Source organism: Vombatus ursinus, unplaced genomic scaffold (genome assembly GCF_900497805.2).
Source record: "Vombatus ursinus unplaced genomic scaffold, bare-nosed wombat genome assembly UNPS02014799.1, whole genome shotgun sequence".
NCBI classification, from domain to species: Eukaryota; Metazoa; Chordata; class Mammalia; order Diprotodontia; family Vombatidae; genus Vombatus; species Vombatus ursinus.
In genome coordinates, this window is record NW_020954577.1 from 13819730 (window position 1) to 13845908 (window position 26179).

The window sequence follows — 26179 nt, forward strand, 5'->3', positions numbered from 1 at the left end:
CCCCGTCCCCTCCCCTTCCTCTCCTCGCCCCGCCCCTCGCCCCGCCCCTCTCAGCGCCCGGCGCCGGCGCCATGGCGACCCGTCCCACGTGACGGCGGCGGCCCCGGCCGGCCAATGGGCGCGCACGCTGCGCGGGGCCGCGGACGTCGCTCCCCAAGATGGCGGCGCAGCCGTGCCGAGGAGCCGGAGCGGGGGCCCCCCGCGGAGCCGAGTGAAGCCGCCGCCCGGGCCCGGGGCGCAGCGGGACGAGCGGCGGCGGCGGCGGCGGCGGCGGCTCCGGCCGTGGCCATGCGGCGGGGCTAGGGGCGAGCGCGCTTCCCGGGGTTTAGTAATGTTAGCAGAGGTAAGCAGCGGCGGGGCCCGGCCCGCCCCTGCCCGCGGCCTCCCCGGCCTCCCCGGCCCCGCAGCGCCCCCGGCCGCCGGAGCTCCGGGGCCCGCGGCTGCCTCGCCGGCCCCGGGGCGCCCGGCCCCTGCCCTCCCCGGGGAGGGGTGGCTCGTCGCCGCCGCCGGCCGGCCCAGACCCCGCAGGGGGAGCCGGGGGAAACTGAGGTCCGCCTGGCCGGAGCGGGGGAGGGGACGCGACCGGCCCAAGGTCACGGGGGGGATTGGAACCCAGGCCCCGCGGGTCCTGCCCCGCTTCTCGGGACCCGGAGATGGGGCGTGACCGGCCCAAGGTCACCCAGCTGACGGGCGTCCCTGGTAGGATTCGAACCCGGTCCCCGGGGCCGTCGCGCTTCTCTGCCCTTGCAGAGAGAGGCTGGGTTCGGACCGGGACCCAGCCCCGGGATCGCGGCCCGAGGCTAGTCAGGCGGTCGGTGGCCGAGGTGGGAGAGCCCCTTGTTACGGGCAGGTAAACTGAGGCTGGGGCCCACCCGTCGCTCTGTCCCCGTTCCTAGCCCCGGCCCTGCACGGAGACACTTAATAAAGGCTTGAGCCTCCGTAGGTCTCGTGGGGAGGGGCGGGGGCTGCCTTGCTGCTGGCCCAGGGGCGTCCCGAGGTTGGCTTGGGGGTGACAGATGGGCTCGAACTCGCGACCCTCCCGAGCCCCCCCACCCAGAGCCCGAGTCAGGGTTGGGGTGAGCCATCTCAAGGTGGAAGGATGCATCTGGGTAAACTGAGGCCGGCCCGAGGAGTCAGAATTCAAACCCAGTGCCCGGCGCCTGGCCCGGCCACTTTGGGATCTGCCTTGGCCTTTGCTGTCATCCCCTCCCCCGCTCTATGGGAGCTGTTCCAGGTCTGGATTCTGGCCCAGCCAAGGCCTTTGAGGGGCCGGGTCTTGGGGAGCAGGGGCTCCCCAAGGACGTCGTCACGTCCTGGGGGGGTGGTGAGGCCCCCGAGGCCCCAGCCAGAGCTGAGCTTCATCCTTCACCCATTCACCCCAGGTGTCCGGTCAGAGGGCAGGGGGCTTGTCAGCTGGCATGGGCTGGACTTTTCTAATCCTGATAGTCACCCCAAAGGGGCACGGGTTTTACACACCAACACACACGACAGACAGAGAGACACCCCCCCCCCCCCAGGCTGGATAGAGCACACAGCTCGAGACGGGAAAACCTGGATTCGAATCCCAAGGTGGAGCGCTCAGCCCCTCTGTTTCCTCCTCTCTGAAGTGTAAGTCACAGGGTCAGCCGCTGATCTCCCAGGATTGCTCCAGTGAAGCCCTGTCTGTAAAGCAGTCTGCTACTCTGAGTTAGGATTTGTCACTGGGTCCTTCCCATCTCAGATTCTGCGAGGGTGGTGCATGGATTGTGAGAAGAAGGGTGGTTTGCTAAGTTGTGCGGAGGACCAGTCTGTCCGGGGCACTGGCTTGAGCCAGGGGCCGCCCTTATTCCCGTGATAAGGGCAGCGGGCAGTGTGGAAGCCTGTTGGTAGAAGCAGTTCAGCACAAGAGTCTGGAGAAGGAGGAGAAGGATGGTGGAGGTCGTGGTTGGCGTTAGCTAAACTGAGCTTGGATGGAAAGTATGTTTTGTGGAACTGCACACAGTGATACTGATGTTTCTAGGATACTTTCAGGTTTGCAAAGAGGGTTCAGCTCCTCTTTTCCCATGCCAGAGCCCTAAGAGCCATGTGTATTGCAGACATTATTATCCCCATTTTACAGAAAGCGTGGCTCGGGAGGTTAAGGGGCTAGTTCTAGGTCATACAGCTGGCAGCACTTGGAGGCCAGTATGTGGAAATGTTTGTAGGTCATTGTTTGGCATTGTATGAAAAGAGCTGTTGAAGAACTTAACTGCATCTTCTGGATTTTAAGTCTTTCTGGGCAATGACAGTGCCCTTGTGTGTCTGTCTCTCTCTATGTCATTAATATCCTAGACACATGTCTTTGGGCTCTTCCTTTCCTTGACTTCTCCATGACTGAGGAGATGACCAGTCTTCTTTGATGATAAGCCTCTGGAGGCTTTGTCAGCTTGTCAGCCTATCTCAGGGTGTAGATAGACCCTCAGTGGGCCCACAGAGGAAGCTTTCATGCTGCCTATCCTTGGGAGGGTGATGGGACGGATGTCCATTAAAAGAAAAGCCTCAGCTTATTTTGTGAATAGAAAGCTGTCTGCTATTGACTGCTTGTGAAGCTTTGCAATAAGTGGGCTTTTAGCAGCAGATCTGCAAGGTATGGCGTTTAATGAAATTAATTTTGAGTATGACTGCTTGTTTCAGGCTAGTACTTCCACATTATAGATTTAACACATGCATATAATAATATAGGACTATCTGCCAGTGAAGTTTGGAATCCCCAACATTTCTAAGTATCTAGCAAGCTTGCTGTTTGATTAATTGGCAACGTTCTTCTTTTGAGCTTTTCAAAGGTTGCCTTCAGTTTACTTGGTTCTCTTTTGAAGCCAGTTATTCCATCATCACTTTCTAAAAATGTAACCGCATTGTAATTGTTTTAATGAAATTTCAGTTTGAGTGAGTTGTTGCTACTTGCATTGCATTGGCCAGAAAGACCTTTGATACAATCTGGCAAAATCCTCATCACATTTAAAAATGTATCTTATGGGCAGATTTTTCCTAGCTTGTCAACTGGGACTGAATTTTCCGGTAGATGATACCGTAGCTATCATTGATTCCCTTCTCCCCTTTATGTTAGGCCTATCTTAGTAATGTTTGGACAGGAAGGATTTGACCTGTGATGCTTGAAACTATATGATAATGAGAATGGTGTCACAAGGCTCTGCTCTTTTTTACATCAGTCATATTGTTTTACGCATGTCTCTTTCTTGCCCTAAACTGGTACAGGATGTTTGTTATTTGTGGTTGCTTTTGTACCAAGGTGAGGAGGCCAGGAGCATTGATGCATCATGCTATCTCTAGTAAGAGAATTAGTTAAAGCTGCCTTGTCCTTGATCACAACAAATGTAGAAGCTCCAGCCTTGGGCAGATGTGAACGAAGCCTAATCAGGACTATGTGAAGTCAGACTGAAAGGGGAAATTTCTTAGCGAAGAAAACCAATATACTGAACTTAGCAACTGTGAAAATGAGATAGGGGTGTGAGATTCTTTCAGATATGTCATTTATAGGATTAAAAAAGAAAACAGAAACCTTTTTATTGGTATTTTCATTTCTTATTGTTTTCTTACAGAAATGACATATGCATGTATATGTCCTTAGATTAGGTGTTCTGACTTCAATCCTTAGAATTATTTTTATTCTGACTAGTTGATATTTAGATATTTTAAAAAAATATATTTCTTTGGTAGTTAATGCGTTTTTATATCTTTCTCTCCACAAGGGTAAGAGAGAACTCTTCCTTCAGTTCATTTCATTTCTATTAATTTTCCTTTTTTTTCCCACTTGTAATTTTTTAGGGGTGGAAACACTGTTAATAGGTTACTTGAAAATACTGTGTAAAATGCCCTTTTTAGTAAGCTTATATTTTATGCAAAGTGATTCAGGAATGGGATAGTCTGGTCAATTCAGTATTCTCATAGACTTGTGGATCATTAACGCTAGAGAGAACCCTAGAAATCATGTTCTTACCCCTTTTCAAGTGAAGAATCATGGTTCTCGGAGGTTGAGAGACCTGTTCAGAATGACACAGCTATATTGAAAAAATAATAGCTAGCATTTCTATAGTACTTTAAGCTATGCAAAGGACTTTATAAATATTATCTCATTTGGTCTTCACAACAATCCTGGCAGGTGGGTGATATTTTTGTCCCCATTTTACAGATGAGGAGACTGAGACAGGTTAAGTGATTTGCCCAGGGTCACAAGCTAGCAAGTGTCAGAGGCTGAATTTGAACTCAGACCTTTGTGACTTCAAGCCCATCACTCTGTCTACTTTACCCCACCTAACTGCCATAGTAAGAGAACGATACATAGACTCCAGGTCTGTTGGTTTCTAAATCAATCAGCAGGTATTGATTGAGCACCTGCTATGTGTCAGGCACTGTGATGAGTCCTAGAGCTATAAATACCAAGAACGAAACCGTTCCTTCTGCTTTGCAATTTTGCCAGCCAGCCCCCCTCTCTAAGATCACCCATGTGCCACCCATTGCGGTGAACATTTCAGGTAGCTTACCTGTGCTCCTGGGCCAGGATCTTACTCAGTCCCTTTTTACAAATACTGTTTTAAAAATGTTTTATTTGTACTTCTTTTTATAACTGTCTTGTTCCCCAGCATCCTTCCCTTCCCAGTAGAAGCGTTCCTTGTAACAGAGCCTGACCTGTGCTTGCTCGGGGGGGATGATGTGGGCCTTTGCACCTGGAGCCTGCCACCCCTTGGGAAAGTGGAGGAAGTGAGGCTTCCCTTTGAACTCAGGGCTGGCCATTGTGTTGACAAGCTGTGCCATGTTTTCTTTCTGTCACCTTTTCCTAGTTCTGTAGGGTACATTGCTCTCTTGGTTCTGCTTCCTTTGCCCAGAATCCATTTGTCTAAAGTCTTACCAAGTTTCTTTAAATTTTTAATATTTGTTTTCTCGCATGGCAAAAGACTGTCACGCCGCCCTTCACCCCAGTTTGTTGGGTGCTTCCCTAATGGGGGGCCACCAACTTTGTTTCTATTTCTTTCCTGATAGGAAAAGTCCTTCTAGGAGTAGTTTTATTTAGCTGGCACTTTTCCTTCTGTGTTTGACCTCTTCAGATATATGCACAGCAGTGGTATGGCAGACCTCGAATCAATCTAACAAGTGTTCATTGGGCACCTGCCACGTGTCAAGCCCTGTGCTGAGTACTAAAGGGCAGGTCCAGTTTCATGCCTTCTCTGGAGAATTTTCAGTGGCTTCTCAGCTCATTTGGACCAATTCAGGGACTCTCAGTAGGTCGCTAGTATTTCTCTCTCCCCATATTTCACCCCAAGTTTGTAATGGGGTCTGTATAGATTTTCCTATTAGAAACTAATCAGAACTAAATCAGAAAATTTCTAGGTGAACCCACCAAAGAACCTGCTTAATTTATGTTACTGTAATGTAATATTCAAAATACTCTTCTTGTAAAATAAAACAAACCGTACTGATTGTTAGTAAATAAAACAAAAAAGTAAGAGTTTATCATGTATTTTCCGTGAAGGTGCTTGTCAAAAGGCAGGTCCCATAAGGAGAATGAGGAAGTAGACTTGGTACAGATTTAAGAAGGCAATTTGCACCTCCTGTCAAGTGTTTTCGGTTCTTTTCTTGAATTTCACTTAAAATTTTTTCCTTGTTACTGGTACTTCTCTCTTCAAGTTTCCTATGGTAGTGATAATCTTGGTTAATTTTGGATCAAATGTGTAATAGAGAAGGAGGAATTTTTCAAAGGCACTTCTGGGCACAAGTTGGAAAGGAAGGGGACCACAAAGGGACTGATGAGTCAGAGAACAGGGAGAGCTGACCTCCAGCCCCAGACTCTCTCCTGAGCGTTCACTTCCACATCACCAATCGCTTCTTGGGCATTGAGAACTAGATACCTCAGAGACATCGCAAACTCAACATGTCCAAAACGGAGCTTCTCATCTCCGTCTTCCCTCAGATGGCTCCCAGCTCTTCCAAACTTTTCTGTTCTGTTGAAGGTTACCACCATTCTTCTTATCTACCAGGCTCACCTAGGTGTCATCCTTGACTCCTCACTTGCTCTCGTGTTCCCACACATGCATTCGTTGGCCATGTTTTCTACCTCTATAACCTACCTCTCTCTCATTGGACCCTTCTCTCCACTCACACAGCCCCTGCCTTAGTTCAGGTGCTTTTAAGCCCTGATATCGCAGTAACTTCTGATTGGTCTTCCTGCCTCAAATCTGTCCCCACCCCAATCCATGCTCCATGGAGCTGCTAAAAGGATTTCCCATGAGCTTAGCCCATGTTGAGACATATTATGAAGGTGAAAATGACAGGAGTTGACAGCTGATTGGATGTGGGGGAGGAGAGGCCCCCTCAGCAATCATCGAGAAGTCAGGAAGAGAGGTTTGGTTTCTTTTATAAAGTTTGGAAATCGAGAAAGAGTAAAGAATGATTTATATACACGTATCCCCCGGGGGAATTGTTTGCACTGTATTCAGCTCATTTGAAGCAGGCTAATGGCGCTTGGCCTCGAAGTCATGTGCTTCATGTGTAGAACATAAGAGATCTGTGACTGAGATGGAGTGGGTGGGTTTTGTCGAGCCCAGTGAGGCTGCCGTTCGAAGCTCAGTCTTTTTGACACTGAAGAAACAATGTGGGGAAAGGTCAGAGGCTTAATAAGGATTTGGATCAAGTCACCAAGGGTTGGTTCTTCTCTCTTGAAGGCCTGTGATTAGACTTGTTAAACATTAGGCCGCAAAGAGAAGGAAGAGCAAATGAGCAGAAAGCGTTGGTCCTTTCAGAGAGAGGCCCACACCTTGACCTCTAGTGTCTGTGCTTATAGTCAAATCTACAGCAAAAGCTAGAGAGGGTTACAGAATAGTCATGTCGCATGGACTCCTCAGAAGTTGTCTAGTGAGTCTCCAGAAATGTCTCCTCAGTGATCGCTGCCAAAAAATTAAAGAGGAGTGTGGTCTGAACGCCAAGGATGCCATCCCTGGGTGCAGGACGGCGTGGGGGTGGGACCTTCTGCTCCAACAAAGCATTCTGTTCCCTGAACTTTCTTTTCTTTATCTGTACCATGGGGAGAACGGTTCTGGTACGACCTGCCTTAATGGGCTTTTGTAAGCCTGGAAGCCAGATTTGAAGTGCCAGATCACCCCCCCCCCCCAGAATGCAGAGGGGGAGGGGAGAGGAAGGAGCGATTTTAATTTTGTGCTTTGTATGTTCAGTGCCTCCCACAGGGCAGGGGCTTATCGTTGGTTGAACTGAACTGTAGACTGATCCTTGCGTTAGGCTAAATATACCTGGATGATTTGGTTTCTGGGTTGCCTGGTTTGACTGAGAAGGCTCGTGACTATTCCTGTATAGAATGAAGTCTGCGTCCACATATGCAGTATATACGTACATGGAATGTATGTATGTCATGTCCTCCGTAGCTCAGCTCGGTGAGGCCCTTCCTGATCCCCAGCTCCGGGTGCCTTGTCCATTTTTGTGTATACTTAGATGTCCATGCTATCTCACCCAATAGAATAGAAACTCCTTGGGGGCAGGGCCTGTTTATTTTTTGCCTTTATGCCCTAGTGCTTAGCATAGTCCCTGGCTCTAGTAGGTGCATAATGAGTACTTGTTGGCTGGTAGGGCTGACTCCAGCTCTCATTTTTGTTTACCTCCTCAGTTCTAGGGATGTCTGTGTGAAGGCTCTGGAGCATTTACAAGGAGGTGATGACAAGAGGCCCAAGGAGACGTCGGGCCAAATGCAGCAGGTACCCCTCCTTTGTTAGGTTTCCCAATCTGATTGTATATTCTCCCAGTAAATATTCACTTTTTAGAAATTAAGTTTTATTGAAAATTTAATATTAAATATCAGTACAACCACCTTAATTTGTTAAGGAATCTTTTGCAATTAAAATAATTAATTTTGGGGAATACAATATTGACTTTTTTTTCCATGTCTAGCTCTATCAACTTACCTCTTCCTTCTAGAAACATTCTCATATTACAAATATGTACAGTCAGGGAAAACAAATCAACAGCTTGTCTGATCTGGTTCTGTACGTCTAGTCCATTGCTTCTCTGTGAGAGATGAAAGATGTTTTATTCACAGTCTTTATGAAATCACCATTGGGCACTGCTTCAGAGTCCCTGGGTCCTTCAGATTTGTTGCCCCTTGCATTATTATGGTCATTGTATAAATTTCTCCTGTCTGTCAGCTGACTTTGCTCTGTGTCATTTCATCTAAGTCTCTCCGTATTTCTTAAATTCTCTTGTTTTTATGGCACAGTAAAATTTTATTCCATTCATGTATCACAGTTTGTTCAGCTGTTCTCCATTTGATTGAACTCCCTTACTCTTCTCACTCTTGGCCACTGACACTGAGAGAAAAGAAGCCTTGGGGATAAGCCTGGAGAAAAGGAGATTTGGGGGTGAGGGTGAGGAGGAGAGCCTTCAGAGCTGTCTTCAGGGATCTGATTGACTAAACACAGAGGGCTTATATCTAGAGACACTGGTTTAGGCTGGACTTCAGGGAAAAACAAATAAACCAAAAACCAAAAGCAACTTAACGGCAACGAGAGCCGTCCCACAGTGGACCCTCCACTCAGGAGAAGTCAGAAATCAAAGGTTGGATGAACACAAGCGTTCTTGTTTAGGCTTGTACAGGCTTGACTAGATGTTCTAACATTGAGCTTCTATGAGTCTGAAATTCATTCTTTGGTCAAAGGTCATCGTTCTTTTCCTCCCCCACCAAATTCAGAGTGAGTGAGTTGTTTATATTTTTATATAAAGTACATTATATACTTGGGGTGTAATTACTATAGTCCTGTGTTCAGGCCAAAGAAATTTAAAAGGAAAGTCTCTTTCTGCTCAGACCCTTAGAGGAATTCAGCTCTGCTCTTTGGTTTGGTCTAGGCCCGTTGGAAAACCTTTGAGTGTCGTGCACTGTGAGCATCTGTCAGAGTGATGTTTCCAGAGCACAGACCTGGCCACGTCCCACCTCTGCCCAGTAACTCCAGTTTTCTTTGCTCAGCCACTCCCCAAACGACGGGCACCCCTCAATTTCCAATGCTTTGCCGTTGCAAAGAGTTGCCACGAATGTTTTTGTACACATAGGTCCTTTTCCTTTGACCTCTTTGGGGTGCAGGCCTAGTATTGTCGGGTCAAAGGGTAAGGTGCAGTTTTATCACCCTTTGGGCCTAGTTCCTAATTGTCCTCTAGAGTAGTTGGATTAGTTCACAACTCCACCAGGAGTGCTTTAGTGTCCGCTGTTCCTATCCCCTTCCGCATTTGCCATCTTCTTTTTCTGTCAGGTTAGGCAATTGGATGGGTGTGATTTGCATTTCTCTAATCAGCAGTGATTTAAAGCATTTTTTTCATGTGGCTGTAGATAGCTTTGATTTCTTCTTCTGAAAATTGGTTATTCATGTCCTTTGAACCATTTATCAATGGGGAAATGACTCAGATTTTTATACATTTGACTCAGTTTCCTATTTATTTGAGAAATCAGATCTTTATCAGGGAAACTTACTGTCAAGTTTTTTTCCCCCCAGTTTCCTGCTTTCCTTCAAATTTTGACTGCATTGGTTTTGTTTGTACTAACCCTTTGTGTCTAAGTCATTTAGGTAACCTATGGTCTTAGAGGTTGTCTGCGGCACTGAGAGGTTGCACAAATGATTAGCCCCAGCTCCCCACCCAGCCGGCATCAGATGGGGAATTGAACCTAGCTTAACCTTCCTCTAAGGCTTGCTTTCTGTCTGCAGGACTGAGCTGCCCGGTTCATGGGAGTGTTTGTTGATTGATTGATCTGGCCTAGCTTCTGAGATGGCCAGATCAGCTTTGAGCTTGGCTCTGGTTTGTCACATGACCTGGAGTCACACAGTTTTTATTGTGTGCAGTTTTAAGTTCAGGGGTAGAGTTGTATGAAGAAACCCTTACTCTGCAGGCTGTCTTCCTGTTAGAGTAGATCAGAAGGACCTTGGAGGGACTGTTTTCGACTTTCCTTGTTTCCCCAATCTTGGTGAAGTCCGTGGAGTATAGTAAGGACTTAAGGGGGAAAAAAGCCCTTTGCCTAATTGTGTAGAATGGCTTTGGCTATAATTCTAAGCTCTAATGTGGTAAACTAAATCTTTTATTAAATAGGTTAACATTAAATAGTTAAATGACTTAACCTTATGGTTTCTTAATGATAGTTAAGGATGCCACATCATTTCACTCAAGTATGGTGTATCTAGTAAATTTTGCTGATAGCTTGGAAGATGTGATTTTATGGCTTAACCTGACATTATTCTGTGTTTATATGTAATGCCATGTGGTTAGCATGTGTTTTGGATTATTTTGTCATTGAGACAGTGTATCATTTCTCAGCAGCAGTCGCTAAAAACTCTTACCTGTGTTTGCTACAGGGGTAGTACTCTTCTCTTCACCTGCTGAAAGTATTCAGCAGAGGCATAATGAGGAGGTTAGTGTCAAGGCAGAGACAGAGGGGTAAGGAGAGGAAATTGTCCATAAAGGAAAAGCAAGCCAAGTAACCTTTCTCTACAGATAGTATGCTGGTCAAGTACAAATAGCAGTACCGCCTGAAAAGTAAATAGAAACCTTGGGAATAGAGTCCCAAATGTGCTTTTCCTGACTCCAAAGGGCTGTAGAGGTTGCCTTTCTTAATATCCAAGTCTTAAAGTCTAATAGACCAACATCGATGCAGTAAAGGTAATCTTATATGTACATGCCATCTCTGTCCGGTCATATTTCATCAGGTACCTTTATGAGCTGGAGAGTACTTTTATTTGCATAACTTAATTTTCTTCGCTATAAAGAATGAATTATTTTAAAAATTTAAACAGTATTTTTGAGATTATTTTCCATGTCTGTTTCCTTGAATGAGTTTAAAACATGTTGTAGCCCTTGTTCATGCATGTGATATTCTCTTCTTTCTCACTCTGAACCTTGACTGCTTTACATATGTGTTTGCCTTCAAAGGGATTTCTGTGTTTAGCTTTAGATTTCAGATCAAAAACCTGGATATAGACTGAAATTTAGAAGGCAGAGCAAGGGAAACCATAAGGCCACCTGGGGAAATTGATTGGATTCAAAGATTTGCAAGGGAAGTTTTGGTAAATTGGCACCAACTCTTGGGTCAACCTATTAGACCATCAAGCTTTGATTGCAGAAGGAAGAAAAAGGCTGGCTCTGCTGAAGCCCTGCTATTGCCTGTTGGAAGAGATGCTGCCGGATGGTAGTTATGACTTGGAAAGTGCTAGGGTTGTCTGCATCCTGAGGAGTTATTCCTTCCCTTTCCAGTGTGAGACAGTTGGATGTAAAGTGATGAATCCTTTTCTGATCTCTCTCAGCTATTCTGCTGAATTGTTTTTGGCCTCGAGCGGACAGACAGAAACTTGTTGCTAGTCCTCTTTATGGCTTTCTTGCCGAATAGAGCAGGACAGTGGAAGAGCTCGTGGAGAGGGAGAGGCGAGGAGTCGCCAAGGAAAACAAAATATGTTTTGAGGGTGCTGTGTGGAGGAGACTCCCTCCATCCTTGGAAATCGGCTGCTCCTCGAAATTTGCTGAGAGACTAAGGGATTCCTTATCCATGGTCACCCGGATCCTCACGGCTGCCGGTCTTGAATTTCTCATCTTCCGGACTCCAAAGTTGCTTCTCTGTCCGTGACCACGTGACTGCCTGGCACGTCATGTTTGGGAAATCTGACAGGAAGGATTTAGAACCTTCTCCTGTTCTGAACTGTCCTCTAGAATTTTGAACTTCAATAAGATGTTTGGACAGTTTCCCCAAAAGGAACAGTGTTATTATAAATGGTAGTTTGCTTTCCAGGCCAACCCCAAATGATTTAATCCATAATTTTCAAAATACTGTATATTTCTAATAGGACTCTAGAACCTAACCACTTTTTCCTGCACCATTTCAGTTCATCAAGCATTTATTTAGCGCCTGCTGTATACTAGCTAGGTACTGTGCTGGGTGCTGAGGATTCAGACGGAAGTGAAGTGGTGCCTGCCTTCAAGGAGCTGATATGCTATTTGGTGGGGAGACATGATGTACACATAAATATTCACACGTGGACAGACCTAACATGGAGTAAATTCTAAGGTGAAGGTGTAGGTTGAGGATGAGGGACAGTTTGTTAACAGCAGAACTGGCGGTCCCAAGAGCCCAGTGAAAAAGTAGGGACACAGGAGAGATACTGCTGCAGCTGGGCTTGGGGGTGGCAGTGGGGGTCAGGGAGGGGAGGGGCGGATTGTTGTACTCTGCAGCAAAGGCAGCGCTGGTTCTTAGTCCCTGAAGAAGAGGATGAGAAGTGGTAAGGAACAGATGTTCAGGCCTGACTGGCCAAGCCGGTCGGGGAGGAGTGGGACCGAGGTTTGTTTGGGATCTCTCTTCTCCAGTCCAGGCCGCTTGTCCAAGCCCTGGCCTGACTGACCGAGCCGGTCGGGGAGGAGTGGGACCTAGGTTTGTTTGGGATCTCTCTTCTCCAGTCCAGGCCGGCTCTGCCCCAGGACTCACTGCAGCGATGGGGAGAATGGAGAGGGCAGGAGGGTCTTTGTTTCTGGAGTGGGAGGGACAGCTGGGGCAAATGTCTAGTCCCAAGCAAGGGTCAGTGGAGTCCTGGGGCCTAGCCCTTTACAGAAGGGACTGGTCGGCTCCACCTGTTCTCCTGAAGAGCAGCTCTCCATGAAAGGCCTTGTGTCTGAGGCCCCAGCAGGGAGGGAGGGAGGGAGGGGCTGGCTGGTGATGAGGAAGCTTGTAGAGGTTGGTCAGTGGAAAGAGCCCTGGATTCTCCATCAGAGAACCTGGGACAGGACAGTTCAGTCAGTCAGTGGCAAGAAGCACTTATTTAGTGCCTCCTGTATGCAGAGAAGCAGGGGAGTCTGTGAGCAGGCAGCAATGTTAGAAACCAGGAATTAGGAAGGAAGAGCAGCGCTCCGGGGACACCCTCTAAGGAAGGAGGAGGCGCGGCTGTGGAGTCAGAGGCCTGCTTCTCGTCCTCTCCCTGCCTTCTCTGAGTGGGTGACTTTGGGCCATTCCTTTCTCTCTGTAAAAGACCTGTTTGGTCTCCATGTAAGGTTCCTCCCAGCTCCAAACGAATGGCCACGTATTGAGAATGAGGGCCAGCCGGGGAGCTCCGCTGGTATCTTAGATAGCACACAAGGAAGGCCTCTGTCTAGTCCACTGGGAAGATCATAAGCATTTATATAGCACCTACTCTGCTAGGCACCGGGCTAAGCGCTTTGCAAATAATACCTTATTCGATGCTGTTGTTATCCCCATTTTACAATTGAGGAAACCAAGGTAGACAGCCCGGGGCCACACAGGTATTAAGTACTGAGGCTGGGTTTGAACTCAGGTCTGCCTGAGTCTAGGTGCAATGCTTAATCTCCACCTAGTTGACTCTTGTGATAAGCTTATGGGAAGATATGGACAAGAGTTTTGAAGGCTGGGTGAGTATCTCTGGATTGTGGCCTGTTTTATGGGAGGGAGTACCAGAGAGAGGAAATGGCCGGGCCTTTGGAGTATTTGGCACGGTATCCCTCTTCGACTTGGGTCTTCGTTCCAAGCCTAGTTCAGTAGGTGATCCGGTGGCATGGAGGGGTTCTGAGCAGGATAGTGAAGTGATCTTCCTTTATGCTAGGGAAGTTAACTGTAGAGCAGTGTGAAGGGTGGGCTTGGGGCCTGGGTGCTCCACTTGGTGGTTGGTAGGAATTCCATGGAGGGGTCATGAGGCTTGGGCTAGAGAAGAGGCTCCGGTGGGGGTGGCTCTCGAGAACTACATAGAACACTGTTCGGTACCGGTGCTGACAGCTTGCTTTGGTTTTTGTTTTTTTGTTTTTTTGTGTTAATGGAAATTCTTACATTGTAGGCCTTACCCTGACTGACCATTGTAATAACTGTCTCATATTCTATTCTTTCAGTGACATTGACGTTTTTGATATTTAGAGAAAGTTTTTGTTAAAAATTGTATACCATTGCAGTCAATTTAAAAAAATGTTACCAGATTAATCCTTTTGTAGTATTGAAATCTACTGGATAGCTTGCTTAAAAAGAGTTCCTTGAAATGGGAGAGAGGTTCTGTATCATTTCTGCCCCCTCTCTCTTATTTTCCCTTTTTACCTCCCGCAGTGCTGGGAGGGGGCTGAAGCCGCAAGCAGCTTCTCTCTGTGACCTTTGGCACGTCTGGGAACACGCCGGTTGCTGAGTTTCTTTTTTTCTGTCTCCCTTTCTCCCCTCCTAAAGGCCTCGCAAGCAGTGTAATGGCATCTTGCCAATTTAACGCTGGTAGGAACCTTAGACAACGGGGCATTGGTCCTATGTCCTTATTTGTTGGGAGGGAATGGAGGCCTCAGCTTGTTGAAGCTTCTCGTCTTGTGTTTCCTGGGAGGTTGCCGTGTAGGGTTCCCACGGAAATAGTCTCTTCATATTTTTCCAGGCCCATGACAGGTGTCAGAGCCTACAATCTGTTTTCCTGCTCTTTCTACTTCTTGGCTGAATGGTACAAATCAGGTACTTTTCAGAACTTGAGACTTTGAGCATTAGACATTCCCTATCAGAAGACCAATGACTTTGAATATTAGTAACTACTTAAAAATCTTTTGTCAGTGTCATCATTATAGATCTCAAGAGCTGTTGTACAGGGGAACAGTAGGCATAGTAGCATGAATAGCTTGGTAATTAGTTTTTTTTCAATATATACATAATTTTTTTGAACTAATGTAAACTTGTAAATCTGATAATTTGCTGTCGAAATGAGAATTGGATTCTAAAAAACAAGCAGTACTTTTGCATAATTATAGTATATTGAGTTAATGAATAATTGAAACACCTGTTCTTTCACCAAAGCAATAGATCTGTCATGATTAAAGCTTTTGTAATTTGTTTGATTTAGTTAAAAAAAAAAAAAGAATTGGACCACTTTAGATACAGTGGCTTATGAGATAGGACAGTAGTGACTGTTTGAACTCATGAGATCCTTAACAGGATGGTCATGATAAATGAGGAGGATTCTTTTTGAGGATTGGGATTGGACATTGCTTCATTTGCACGGCTCTTGGATGGCATGCCTAGAAGTGTGATCTTTTCTAGATGTTCTTAGTAGAACAGTGTTCAGCACCACAGAGAGATCACAAAAAGTTGGAAAAAAGCCCAGTGAATTTGGCAAAGTGGAATGACCTGGAAGAAAGTAGTTTCTATCAAGTAGTGCAGATGGGAGCTGGGTGTCATGGGGGCAAGTATGGTAAGAAGCATTCGGTGAATTTGGAGGGATAATAAAAAAGAGGCGATCTAGTCACTGGAATATATTATAGACCACCTGGATGGAGAGGGGAAGTAGATGGCAAGGCTGGTATGATCTGTCATAGTGAGGGGCAAATCCAGTGAGCCAGATACCTGCTAGGGCTTGCTCTCTGCTGAAAGGAGAGAACTTAATCATTTAGGGACTTCCCTTAATGATAAATTCTTCCTTTAGAAGTGAGAGTAGCATGGAGGCCAACTTTTTCTCGACCTGTTCTCACTAACAAGCTCTGCAAACGCTAGCTTTACTACTGTTGTTACTACTGTTAGTAAATAAGTACCTGTTGAATAGATGAATCCTTTTTTTTTACGGCAAAGAGAAAGAGATGGGCTGGACAGTCATAGTATTAGGTGAATTTGGTAATGATTGAATAGCTAGAACCAGCGAGTATTTATTAATAGTTCATTGTCAGCTCATAAGGACATCTCTTGTTTAGTAAAATGATAGACTTATCCTTGGCTCTGTTCTGTTTTTAGCATTTTTTATAAGTGACTTGGGTAATGGCCCAGTTAGTGTATGTAACTGAATTTGTGATCCAGAGGCAGTGTGGGAGAGAGCACTGTTCTCGGCGTCTGGAAGGCCTGCTTTGTAATTTGTCTTTTGACAAAGTGTTTTCATCTCTGTGAGGCTCGCTTTCCTCATCTGTAAATTGGGGATTATCTTAGCAGCGTGAACCTTAAAGGGTTATCATAAGGGTTAAGTCAGACGTTGTATTTAAAGTTGGCCAACTTTGAAGTGTAGCATAAAACCAAAAAGTCTGCTCTGTCTCTCTGCAGCAGCTTTTCTGGGTCTTGACTGCAGTGCTCACTCCCCCAAGATCCAGATCAAACATTTCCTTATTCCTTTAGCCCATCCTTGGCTGACTGACAGAAGGCCCTTTGCTTGACCTCCTTTGGACATTCCAGTTTGTTAGCATTCTTGACCCTTGACTCCCAGAGACAAATACAGATCTCCAGTGGAGGCGACTTAGTAGCTTTTTGGCTGCCACACCATACTGCTTACTCAAATTGGGCTGGCGGGGCACTGGACCCCAGATCTTCTTCAGAAAAGTAGCTGGGATACAAAATGATCCAAGACAATCCCAAGGGCCTCATGATGAAGAATGCTGTCCACCTTCAGAGAAAGAATTGATGGAGTCTGAATGCAGCCCGAAGCATTTCCTACCATCCTTCCTTGCTTCCTCCTTTCATCTTGTTTTCTTCCACAAAATGACTAATATGGAAATGTTTTACATGATTGCACATATATTACCTATATCAATTGCTTACCATCTCAAGGGATGGAGAAGGGAGGGAGGGAGAGAATTTAGAACTTAAAATTAAAAAAAAAAAGAATGTTAAAATTGTTTTTACATATAATTGAGGAAAGTAAAATATTATTAAAAAGAAAATAAAAGTTGTTGGGTTTCCATACCTCTTTGACTTGTAGGTGTGAAGTGGATTTTTTTTGTGTGTATGCCCAAGCACAAGACTTTACATTTATTACTATTAAGTTTTGTCCCATTTAATTCAGTCCAGTGCTCTAGTCTGCCAAGATCCTTTTGGATGCTGACTCCATTATCCAGCCTGTTAGCTGTTTCTCCCAATTTGGTAATGAGCATGCCCTCTCTGCCTTTATCCAAGTCCCTGATAAAAAGGATTAAGCAGGAGAGGTCAAGTGCAGACCCGGGCCCCTCCCCTGGTTTCCTACTTCCACTTCCAAGTTGACACTGATCCAACTAGTTGTGACTACATTGGGTTTTGTCTGCTCTGCATCTCTCCATCTTCTCCATAAAAATGGCATGAGTTACTTTGTCAGAAACTTGACAGAAATCTCGGAGACTACGTGACATTGCCTTCATCTACCAGCTTAGCTTGACGTGACCTGTTCTGGTTCTTCGCATCATTTACTTTTTAGATATTCACCAGATGCTTCTTTAGTGGTCTGTTCCAGGATTCTCCCAGGAACTGAATCCTGCTCCTACTTGTCCAGTGACCTCTTTTAAGATTTTGGGAATGAATTTGTGTTCTAACCCCCCCATTGTGTTTGGGCATCTCCATTTGCAGTTGTCAGGTGGCTGCTGTCCGAGGTGCTGGTCTCTTTGTGGTGGCACTTCATTTAAATTGGTTAAACTTGGATAATGGTATAGTCAGTGTTGGCGTCAGTTCTGTTGTCCATGTCGCATTTTTTATCTTCAATTACCTGTTTAAATAATTCAGTTTTTAATCTTTTTAGTTCTACTCCATGACCCTTTCTCATTCTTCTTCTTGCAGTTTTTTTTATAAATTCTGATTTTATTTATGACTAACTAGTCTAATGATCCTAGATTTAGAGCTGGCAGGACCTTTGGGCCTATTTAATCCAAGTCTCCGATTTTACAGATTAGGAAATGAAGACCTTGAGAAGGTAAGTGACTAGCCTAAGGCCCCATGGCCCTGACAGGCGGAGTTAGGGCTGGGCCCAGCTCCATGGTTTTTCCCACTTTCCATGAAGGAACACTAGAATAGCTCCCCAACTGATAGCGACTCCTTGGGTTGGCAAAAGTCACTTTTCTTTTATACTCTGTGGGGTTTGGGGCTCTTGGTGCTCACTGCTATTCAGTTATTTTTCTAATGGGTATATTAATTTGAGAGCAGGAGCTTCTCTTTTTTGTGTTCTGAACCCTCTATCTGGTGAGCCTCTGGCCCCCTTCTCAGAGCTATGGGTTTAAAATGCATGAGATAGAATCCATAGGATTACAAGGAAAACCAATTCTATTGTCAAAAGGCAAAAAAACCCAACTCCAAACAAAGATCCTCGTTCATAGACCAGCCCTCAGGTTCAGACCCTCTGATAGAGAATGTGGGACTTCTGTCTAATCTTCAGGTCTTTGACTTCTCTCATTTATTTTTCCTGAACTACATATTCCTTACCATCCTTACCATTTCCCACCTTTCAACTAAGTTCCTCATGGAATTCTTAACCCTTTAATCCTTAGTGTAAGTTGCGGTTTTCTTAGTGCTCTGTCTGTAAAGATATACCATTGATATTAGAGTGCTTGATGACCTCACATCCAGTGAAATACTTCTTCTTGGAGCCTGTGGCTGTACTTAAAGCTGCTTTCCCAGCTCTTTTCTTTGTTGTTCCAAGGAGCATCTGGGAGATATTACTGGAAAAGTGCCTGTTAATCAGTTGGCCTTGTGATTGCAATCCCATTGCCTCTGACTTCCCTGTCCAAAGCACTGCTCCTTGGCCACCATTTCCTTATAGCCTTTGTTTCCACTATTGGAATATAAGTTAGGCATTGTGCTAAGTGCTTTACAAGTATTATTTCATTGGGTCCTCGCAACCACTCTGGGAGGTCGGTGCTATTATCATCCCTATTTTGCAGTTGAGAAAACTGAGGCAATCACAGTTTAACTGACTTTTTAATAGTGTTGCACAGCTCTTTAGTGTCTGAGGCTGGATTTGAACTTGGGTCTTCCTGACTCCTGATCCAGTGCTCTATCTATGGTGTCACCTGACTGCCTCAGTGCCAGCAGCCATGCAGAGCAAAAGGCGTCTAGACAAGCCCAGAACAATTTTGTATTTTTCATTATTCTGTTTGTTCTTATTTTAATTAGCACTTTCATTTTATTGAAGGGCTTGGAAATAGGTAATCTTACATTGTTTAAATGTTGCTTCTGAAATAGCCTTTCTGTTATCAATTCACTCATCAAGCCATTTCTTTGAAGATACTGCAAAGCTAGTTACATCCCCACCTATTTGTCTTAGATCACCCTAAATCAGAAGCAATAGAATAGTTAGTCAGTAAGCATTCAGTCAGTCAACAAAGTTATTAAGCTGGTCCTATGTGCCAGGCATTGTGCTTAGCCCGGAGATACAAAAAGAGGCAAAAGACAGTCCCTGCTGTCAAGGATGTCCTAGTCTAATTGGGGAGACAACATGAAATCCAGTATCTAAGGTAGATTTTGGTTGGGACTTGAAGGAAGCCAGGAGGGGGAGATAGGGAGGGATTGTGTTGTAGGCATGGAGAACAGTGAGGTTAAAGGCCTGGTGCCTAAAGATGAAGTGTCTTAGTCTTGAGACAGCCAGGAGGCCAGTGTCACTGGATCGAAAAGTCTGTATTTATTGAGGAATAAGATAAGAGAAGACTGAAAAGGAAATGGTGAGACTGGGTTGGGAAGGGCTTCAAATGCCGAACAAGACTTTGTGTATGATTCTGGAGGCAAAAGGGAGCCCCTGGAGGTTATTGAGTAGGGGGTGACATGGTTAGACCTGCACCTTTATGAGAAAATGTTTCAAGTGTATTTTATTTGTTGAACTTTAGGTTTTTTACCTTCAATATGTTTTCCTGCTTCAAATCAGTTTTACTGTATAAAGCTTCTGTACTTTATAACAGTGCTCTTTCTCATAGACCTGAGAATGGACAGTTTTTAGGGATCTGTTGTCTTGGCAACAGGTTGGTTAGGGATCTTGTTGTCAGTTATATAATACCTACAACAAAGTAGAAGAAAAGTAAGTGTGTCTTGGTTGATTTCTGAAACCTTGGCAGAACAGTAATGCTCTTGTCTTCTTCTTACTGATTAACCTTCATTCTACACTCTAGTGTCACTCTAACCTAATTCTTTTTTCCTATTATGACTCTTAACTTCCTCTGTTTTATAGTTTCAGGAATCACGTGATAACTTTTTGTTTTGCAAGTTGATTATGGTTTTAAATGGCTCGAAGAAATCATGCTGACCTGATAGAAGCAAAATGAGCTAAAGGGCAGCTTTTTAAAAAGGGAGACCTTGAAAAAGCATAAACATAATATTTCTATGTACTTTAACTTCAAATTAATTTTGGTAAACTAATAAAGTATAGCTGCTTTATCTTTACATTAAACTTTCTGCATTATATGATATAAGATTTTTTTTTTTTTAGAAAATTACGTTAAATACTACTGTATTGCTGCACCTACCTGACATTCTCATGAGATTCTCACCACGGCCCCGTGAGGTAGCTGGTACAGATTAATACTCGGCCGATCCCCATTTAAGAGGTAGATAAAAAGAGACTTGCACCTGGTAAGAAACAGGATTGAAATCCAGATTCCTGCAAATTGCAGATCTAGCCCTCTTTCTACAGTATCAAGACTGCTTTTCCATACAAAGTGAAATGAAAAAATCTCCCAAAAGGAAAGAGGAATAAATAACACAGTACTGTTGTATTTGCAGGGAGTTCTTTGTAGATGTTCAGGAACTTAACTATGGGGCAACTTCTGCCATCTTTATTTAATGTAGATAACAATCCTTCCAAAATGAAATTTTGTAGTCTTTTATGGCTTGTCCTGTGTTGTTGGAAAATGTGATTTTTTTTTGCCACAGAGAAGTTTTTGACTTCCCTGAGATGCTTACTGAAGCAGTAGCTAATGCTAGTTTGACAGACCCGTTCCCAGGCGTTGCTTAACTGAGAGACTAATTGGTATTGTTCTAAAGTTTGCACATCATCTGGCGGGGGTCTCTGAGGGCGTTTCTTGGTGGAAACAATGACCCCTATGCTGGCTGGGCTTCAGCAGAAGCCAATCATTTAGCCTTTTCTATAACTGAGAAGCACCTGGTGGGCTGGAGGTGAAGCAGGCAGGAGTTTGCATTAAGGATCTGTAGGGGCATGAAGCCTACTGTGTGTGTAAGGCTAAGATGGATCATAGGCATGCCCCAGGATTGGCTTCCCTGCTTTCCTTTCTATTGCTGCCACCTATCACTTCTGACCTGGATAATTCCCCCTCCCTCTATTGCTGCAGAACAGAATGTGGAAACACATTTAGGCCTGGAAGGAATCATCTAGTGCAACTTCTTCCGGACACTGAGGCTCAGAGATGTGTTGTGATGTGACCATGGTCTCGTAAGCTTCAAAGCTGGGGTTCAGACTTAGGCTGTCTGATCCTAAATCCAAAATATTTTCCACTGTTGGTCCTGACTCTGAAGCAAGTGCATTGATAAACTTGTTGAGGTATTCTGAGCCTTTTTATGGCTAGTAACAATGGTTCAGAGCAAAAAAGTTTCTTCTTCCTCTGGTTCCTCTTTTGCTTATCACCCTGACTGGAGAGGAGCATTATAGGCCACAATGGGAGGGTTCACCTGCTTCTCACAGAAGAATCAGGCAGGTTCTTTGGAGACCTTGACTGGAACCACTGAAACCCTGCCTGGGCTTAGGAACATAGCCAGATAGTATCTGGTGAGGGAGAGGGAAATTCCATGCTTCAGCAAGGGGGTGGGAAGGGAAGGGAAATTCCTTTGATCACCAGGTCATCACTTTGGGCAGCTGTTTCAAGGTGCTTGGTCATTTTTGTGACAGGGCTATTGTAGATTGAAATGATCTGCGTCATTGAAAATGTTAGACTTTGTGGAAGTGTTCTGGTTTTGGATTGGGTTCAGATCTGAAAGAGGATCTGCAGGGCAGCGGGCTGGACTAGTTTCGCCCTGCTGGGTTCAGTTCTTGCTCCTGACTCTTCAGGGTTGGGGGAGTGGCCCCCCCACTGGACAAGTCATCCTGTCTGAGCGTCGGTTCCTGCGTTTGTGCCGTGAGGCTAGGCGTACTAAGTATGCCTCACTATAGCTGGGGGTGGCTGGGAGCAGGAACTGAGATAGAACACTTTGTCAGCTTCAAAGCTGACAGAAACGACAGCTGTATTAGCATTGGATGGAGAATGACACAGAATTTTTAGTCACCATCAGCTCGTAGTGAGTGATAAAACATCTTTGCTAAAGAAAGAAAAAGAGCATGACTGCTAGATATGTAATATCAGCACTTCAGCGTTATCTGCCTCCCGCGGTGTTCTATTTTGGAGGGATATGAGAGGATGGGGGCATGGGGATGATGAGGTCTAGAGGTTAGGGGTCCTGGAATCCCAAAATCACGACATGCGGGCCCTGCCCAAAAGAATTCGACCCGAGCCTTCTTGTAACCAAAAACAAGGTTTATTGAAGATTCGCCTTATTAGCCAGACTCTTAAGGAATCTGAGCATCTATGGGCCATTGGCTAGATTGTGAAAATCTGAGCATCTTAATGGAGACGAGATGGACCTTATATACAGAAAGACTGTGGGAGGGATCCAGGAGTGGCCAAGTAGTCGATGGGGTAATAGAATTCCAGGGAAATGGGGCCATAGAGAGGCAAGACAGTAGAGGGCCAGGCCAGGTCAAGGATAACAGAATTGGGGGATTGGCTGTAGCCAAAACAATGGAATCATGGCTTCAGGGGAACGCCAGAGATCTCCTTGATCAGGAGAATTCAAGGACAGTCCAAAGGTTTTCTAGGGCCCGTAGACAAATGGAGCCCCAATTGGGATAAAGGGCTCACTTTGGGCCCGTACCCCATCAGGGACAAGGGTTTGGTAACAACAGAAGACAGTTTTGTTGGTGCAGAACCATAGAATCATGGAATTTTAGAGCTAGGAGGAACCTCCTAAATTATCTAGTAAAAATCCCTTCGTCGTTCCAGTTGAGGAAGTTGAAGCCGCAAGATGAAGGAAGGCTTTCTTCAGGTCCATCGAGCCAGGTGGTCATTGGGTTAGAGTGAGCATTTAGGTCTGTTGGTTTCCAATACAGTGCCCTATATCTGGAAGACCTGAGTTCTTTAGCTAAATGCAGTGTCTCTACAAACTGCATGAAACACTTCATCCAAGGGAATATTTAGAGCTAACCCAAAAGTTGCTCGATCTGAAGACTAGCTTGAATTGCTCAAGTCTTTCTAAATCTCATTGTTAATGATCCTTTTATACTGTATTTTGCACAATCAGATAGATTGTTAATCTTGGCACAGCAGAGAAGACAGAGACACTAGGCAGGGAGGCAGCAGTATCCTCCAGGAGAAGGAACCCTAGAGTTTGAGGGAAGAGGAAAGCAGGGCTAATGTGACCTGGTCACAGGGTGACTGGTAAAGAGGTTGGCTGGGGGTTCCTAAGGATCTCTCTCTTTGTGTTTTTCTTAGTGTATTTTTCTCTCACAAGTACTCCTGAGGAGTGTTGGGGGTCTGTGTTTCCTGCCAAGTCACCCAGTTTTTCAACATGACAAAATTAATGGAATTTGCCTATGATGAATCTGTATCCCAAGATCAGCAGGAACTATGTCCGTGGGATGTTCGGAGCTCTTCTTTCTCCCTTAGGTTATTTCTGTTTTTGTCACTGAATGTGGAACTTGCTAGGGTGACCTGAGGCTGCTGAGTCCTGGGGTCTGAGGCACATGTAGGCAGGAAGAGAAGCTGGGAGGAGCTTATAACGCCTGGCATGCCTGATTGTTGGTACAGCATTCCACGATGTGGCATTGTCTTTAATCAGCAATCCTACCACAAGTCTCCCTTCCTTCCCTGAAGTGACCTTTTTATCTCATCCCAGCATACCCTGGTCAGCCCCACCCAGTGCTCCCTGCTCTAGGCAGTGGTCAGTGAATGCTTCAGCATATCCCTGAGTGGAATGACATATCACTGAATCAAATGGCTTCTTAGAACTGAAAACCTTTTTCAAATGATAAGAGTCCTGGTTCCTCATCTTGTGGCCCAGCCTCGGGTTAAGGGAGCTGCAGTGGCTCAGGAGGAGACAGAGGAGACAGAGGGCCCACCAGCCACGGGAAGCAGTGTGAGCAAAGGTGCAGAGATGAGAGACTGTGAGGAGGCCACTTTGGATTGTCTGATCTGTGGCAAGGGCAAGATCACGAGATGTGGTTGGGCAGGTAGATCAAGTGTGCTTGCTGTTCCTTCCCCCCAGCCCAGCACCTGGCATTGGGAGTTTGAAGGGTTTGACTGCCGTTGTCCATGATGGGATGCTCAGGGAATTCCTCGTCTTGGGAAGATGTGGTAAAGCTGTATAACCGTTGAAAAGCCTGGCATTTGGAGGCACATTTCTGAGCATTAGCATTAAGCAGCAACTGTTAACAACACTGTGTTGGTCTCTAAAGCTGTGCATGTACTTAAAAGGATATTGGGTTGTAGAAATAAAACCTCTGCTTGACACTCACTAGCTGTGTGATCCTGGGCAAGTCACTTAACCCTGATTGCCTCACCAAAAAGCCAAAAAAAAAAAAAAAGAAATAAGAAATAAAACCTCTGAATGCCTTTTTGTTTGAAGAAAAAGTCATAACTAACTTGTATCTCTTGTTTCAGAGTTTGCAGAGTTTAAGTTAGATTTTCTCCTTTGAGATTCACAGCAACCCTGTAGGTGTCATAACCCCCATTTTACAGGTGAGGAAACTGAGCCTCAAAGAGGCTCAGCAACTTGGCCATGGTCTATAACTGATGGATGTCAGAGATGGGTCTTCCTGGGTTCAATGTCAGCATGCTTTACGGAATGTCTAGGTTAGCCTAATAGCTCTAGGAACTGTTTTCTCCAGTGTATTTCAAACATTGCTTCCCCTGCCCAAGATGGCACATGTCAGGTAGCCCTTTTGGTGCTTTTCTCATTTCTAGACTGCTTGCTCTGAAATTTCTAGTAGAAGTACTGTTCTTACCACTTTCTGGGTGAGAAAATTGAGGTCCCCAGAGGCAGAGGGCTTGGTTCAAGGCCATGTCGCTGGGAAGTCGCCAAGGAGAGGAGGAAGTTGGGGGCTTGCTACTCTGCTGTTGCATTTCCTTGACGTGTTTACATTTGTGTGCGTGTGTGCTGAATGGGGTAAAGAGCTCATACAGGAAGCGTCTTATTAAACTGGTGGGAAGGCAGGGCTCTGGTATGGAACTGACCTTTGCCCAAGTTAAGTTAAATAGAGTCTTTGTGCCAGTCCACGATGTGCAGGAGGAGAGAAGAAACTCTTCATGGCCTTAATGAGACGCCACACAGAAGGGCCAAGTTTCCTTTACCAAGTAGGAAAACTTCCATTTTATCTGGAGAAATTTTCCATGAAAAGGAGAATTGGCCAGTTAACCTCAGTGCCACTTTCTTTTTTTGGGGGGGGGAGGCAGAGGGGTGCAGTATCTGCTTAGACTCACTCATGCCCTGGATTAAGTAGCATTTTTGTGGGAAGGGACAGGGAGGAGCTCTTCTGTTTCATTGCTGTTCGTCCCTTTTCTTACCCCTGCTCTGGATTACATCCATCATCCTTCTGCTCTCATCCTTCTGGTGTGCTGCTAGAACAGTGGGGGAGGAAGACTTTCCTTAATGGGCCCTCTGATCTATGTGTACTGTCCGGTCTCAGCTGGGCCCCCACTGCTGCATGCCAGTCCTTTTACGTTTCTTTGATTCACTCATCCCTCATTTCCACCAGTGTCTGTTCCAAACCTTCTTTTCACCTGATGTCTCCTTTGCTGCTCTTTCCCCCACGGCCAGAGAAGAGACCTCGCGCCATCGGCTAACTGCACACATTGAAGTGATTCATCCTGAGCTCTCTTTACTTCCTCCATTCTCCACCGGGGAGGAAGGGATGGCTTGGAGCTGCTCCTTTGACAAAGCATCACCTTTCTTTTCATTTTCAACCTCAGCTTATCTACCAGTACCTTCATTACCACTTACAGCCATGAACAGATCTTTTCCATCACTAAAACTGTTTCACTGGGTTCTGCTAGCCCCTCAGTCTGTCCTCCTATATCTCCTCTCCCTTTCGTATTTCATCACATTCATATAGCACAAGTAGTCAGCCATTGCCCAATTGATGGGCATTCTCTCAATTTCCAATTCTTTGCTACCACAAAAAAAACCTGATAGAAATATTTTTGTATGTAAGGCTTCTTTTCTTCTTTCTTTGATTTCTAGGTCTACTGTAGACCTAGTAGTAGTTTTCTAGGTTTGCTAGAATGCGCATTTTAATAGCTTTTTGGGCATAGTTCCAGTTGCATTTCAGAATAATTGGACCAGTTCACAACTCCACCAACAATGCATTGGTGTACCTGTTTTCCTACAGCCCCTCCAGCACTTGTCATTTGCCTTTTTTTGTCATCTCATCGAATCTGATGGGTGTGAGGTGGTACCTCAGAGTTGTTTTAATTT

General features: G+C 45.3%; 1 protein-coding gene across 2 annotated transcripts in view; it reads left to right on the forward strand.

Moving 5' to 3' along the window:
• Window positions 1-271: 271 nt before the first annotated feature.
• SNX13 (sorting nexin 13) overlaps window positions 272-26179 on the forward strand; it is a 120547-nt gene continuing 94639 nt past the window's right edge. Inside the window, exons 1-2 of one of the 2 annotated variants that reach the window (XM_027872260.1) lie at window positions 272-343; window positions 7649-7736. In XM_027872260.1, the coding sequence (XP_027728061.1) occupies window positions 7728-7736 (9 nt within the window). In that variant the 5' untranslated portion in view covers window positions 272-343; window positions 7649-7727. The remainder of the gene's footprint in view (window positions 344-7648; window positions 7737-26179) is intronic. The other variant, XM_027872259.1, reaches the window with a different exon arrangement.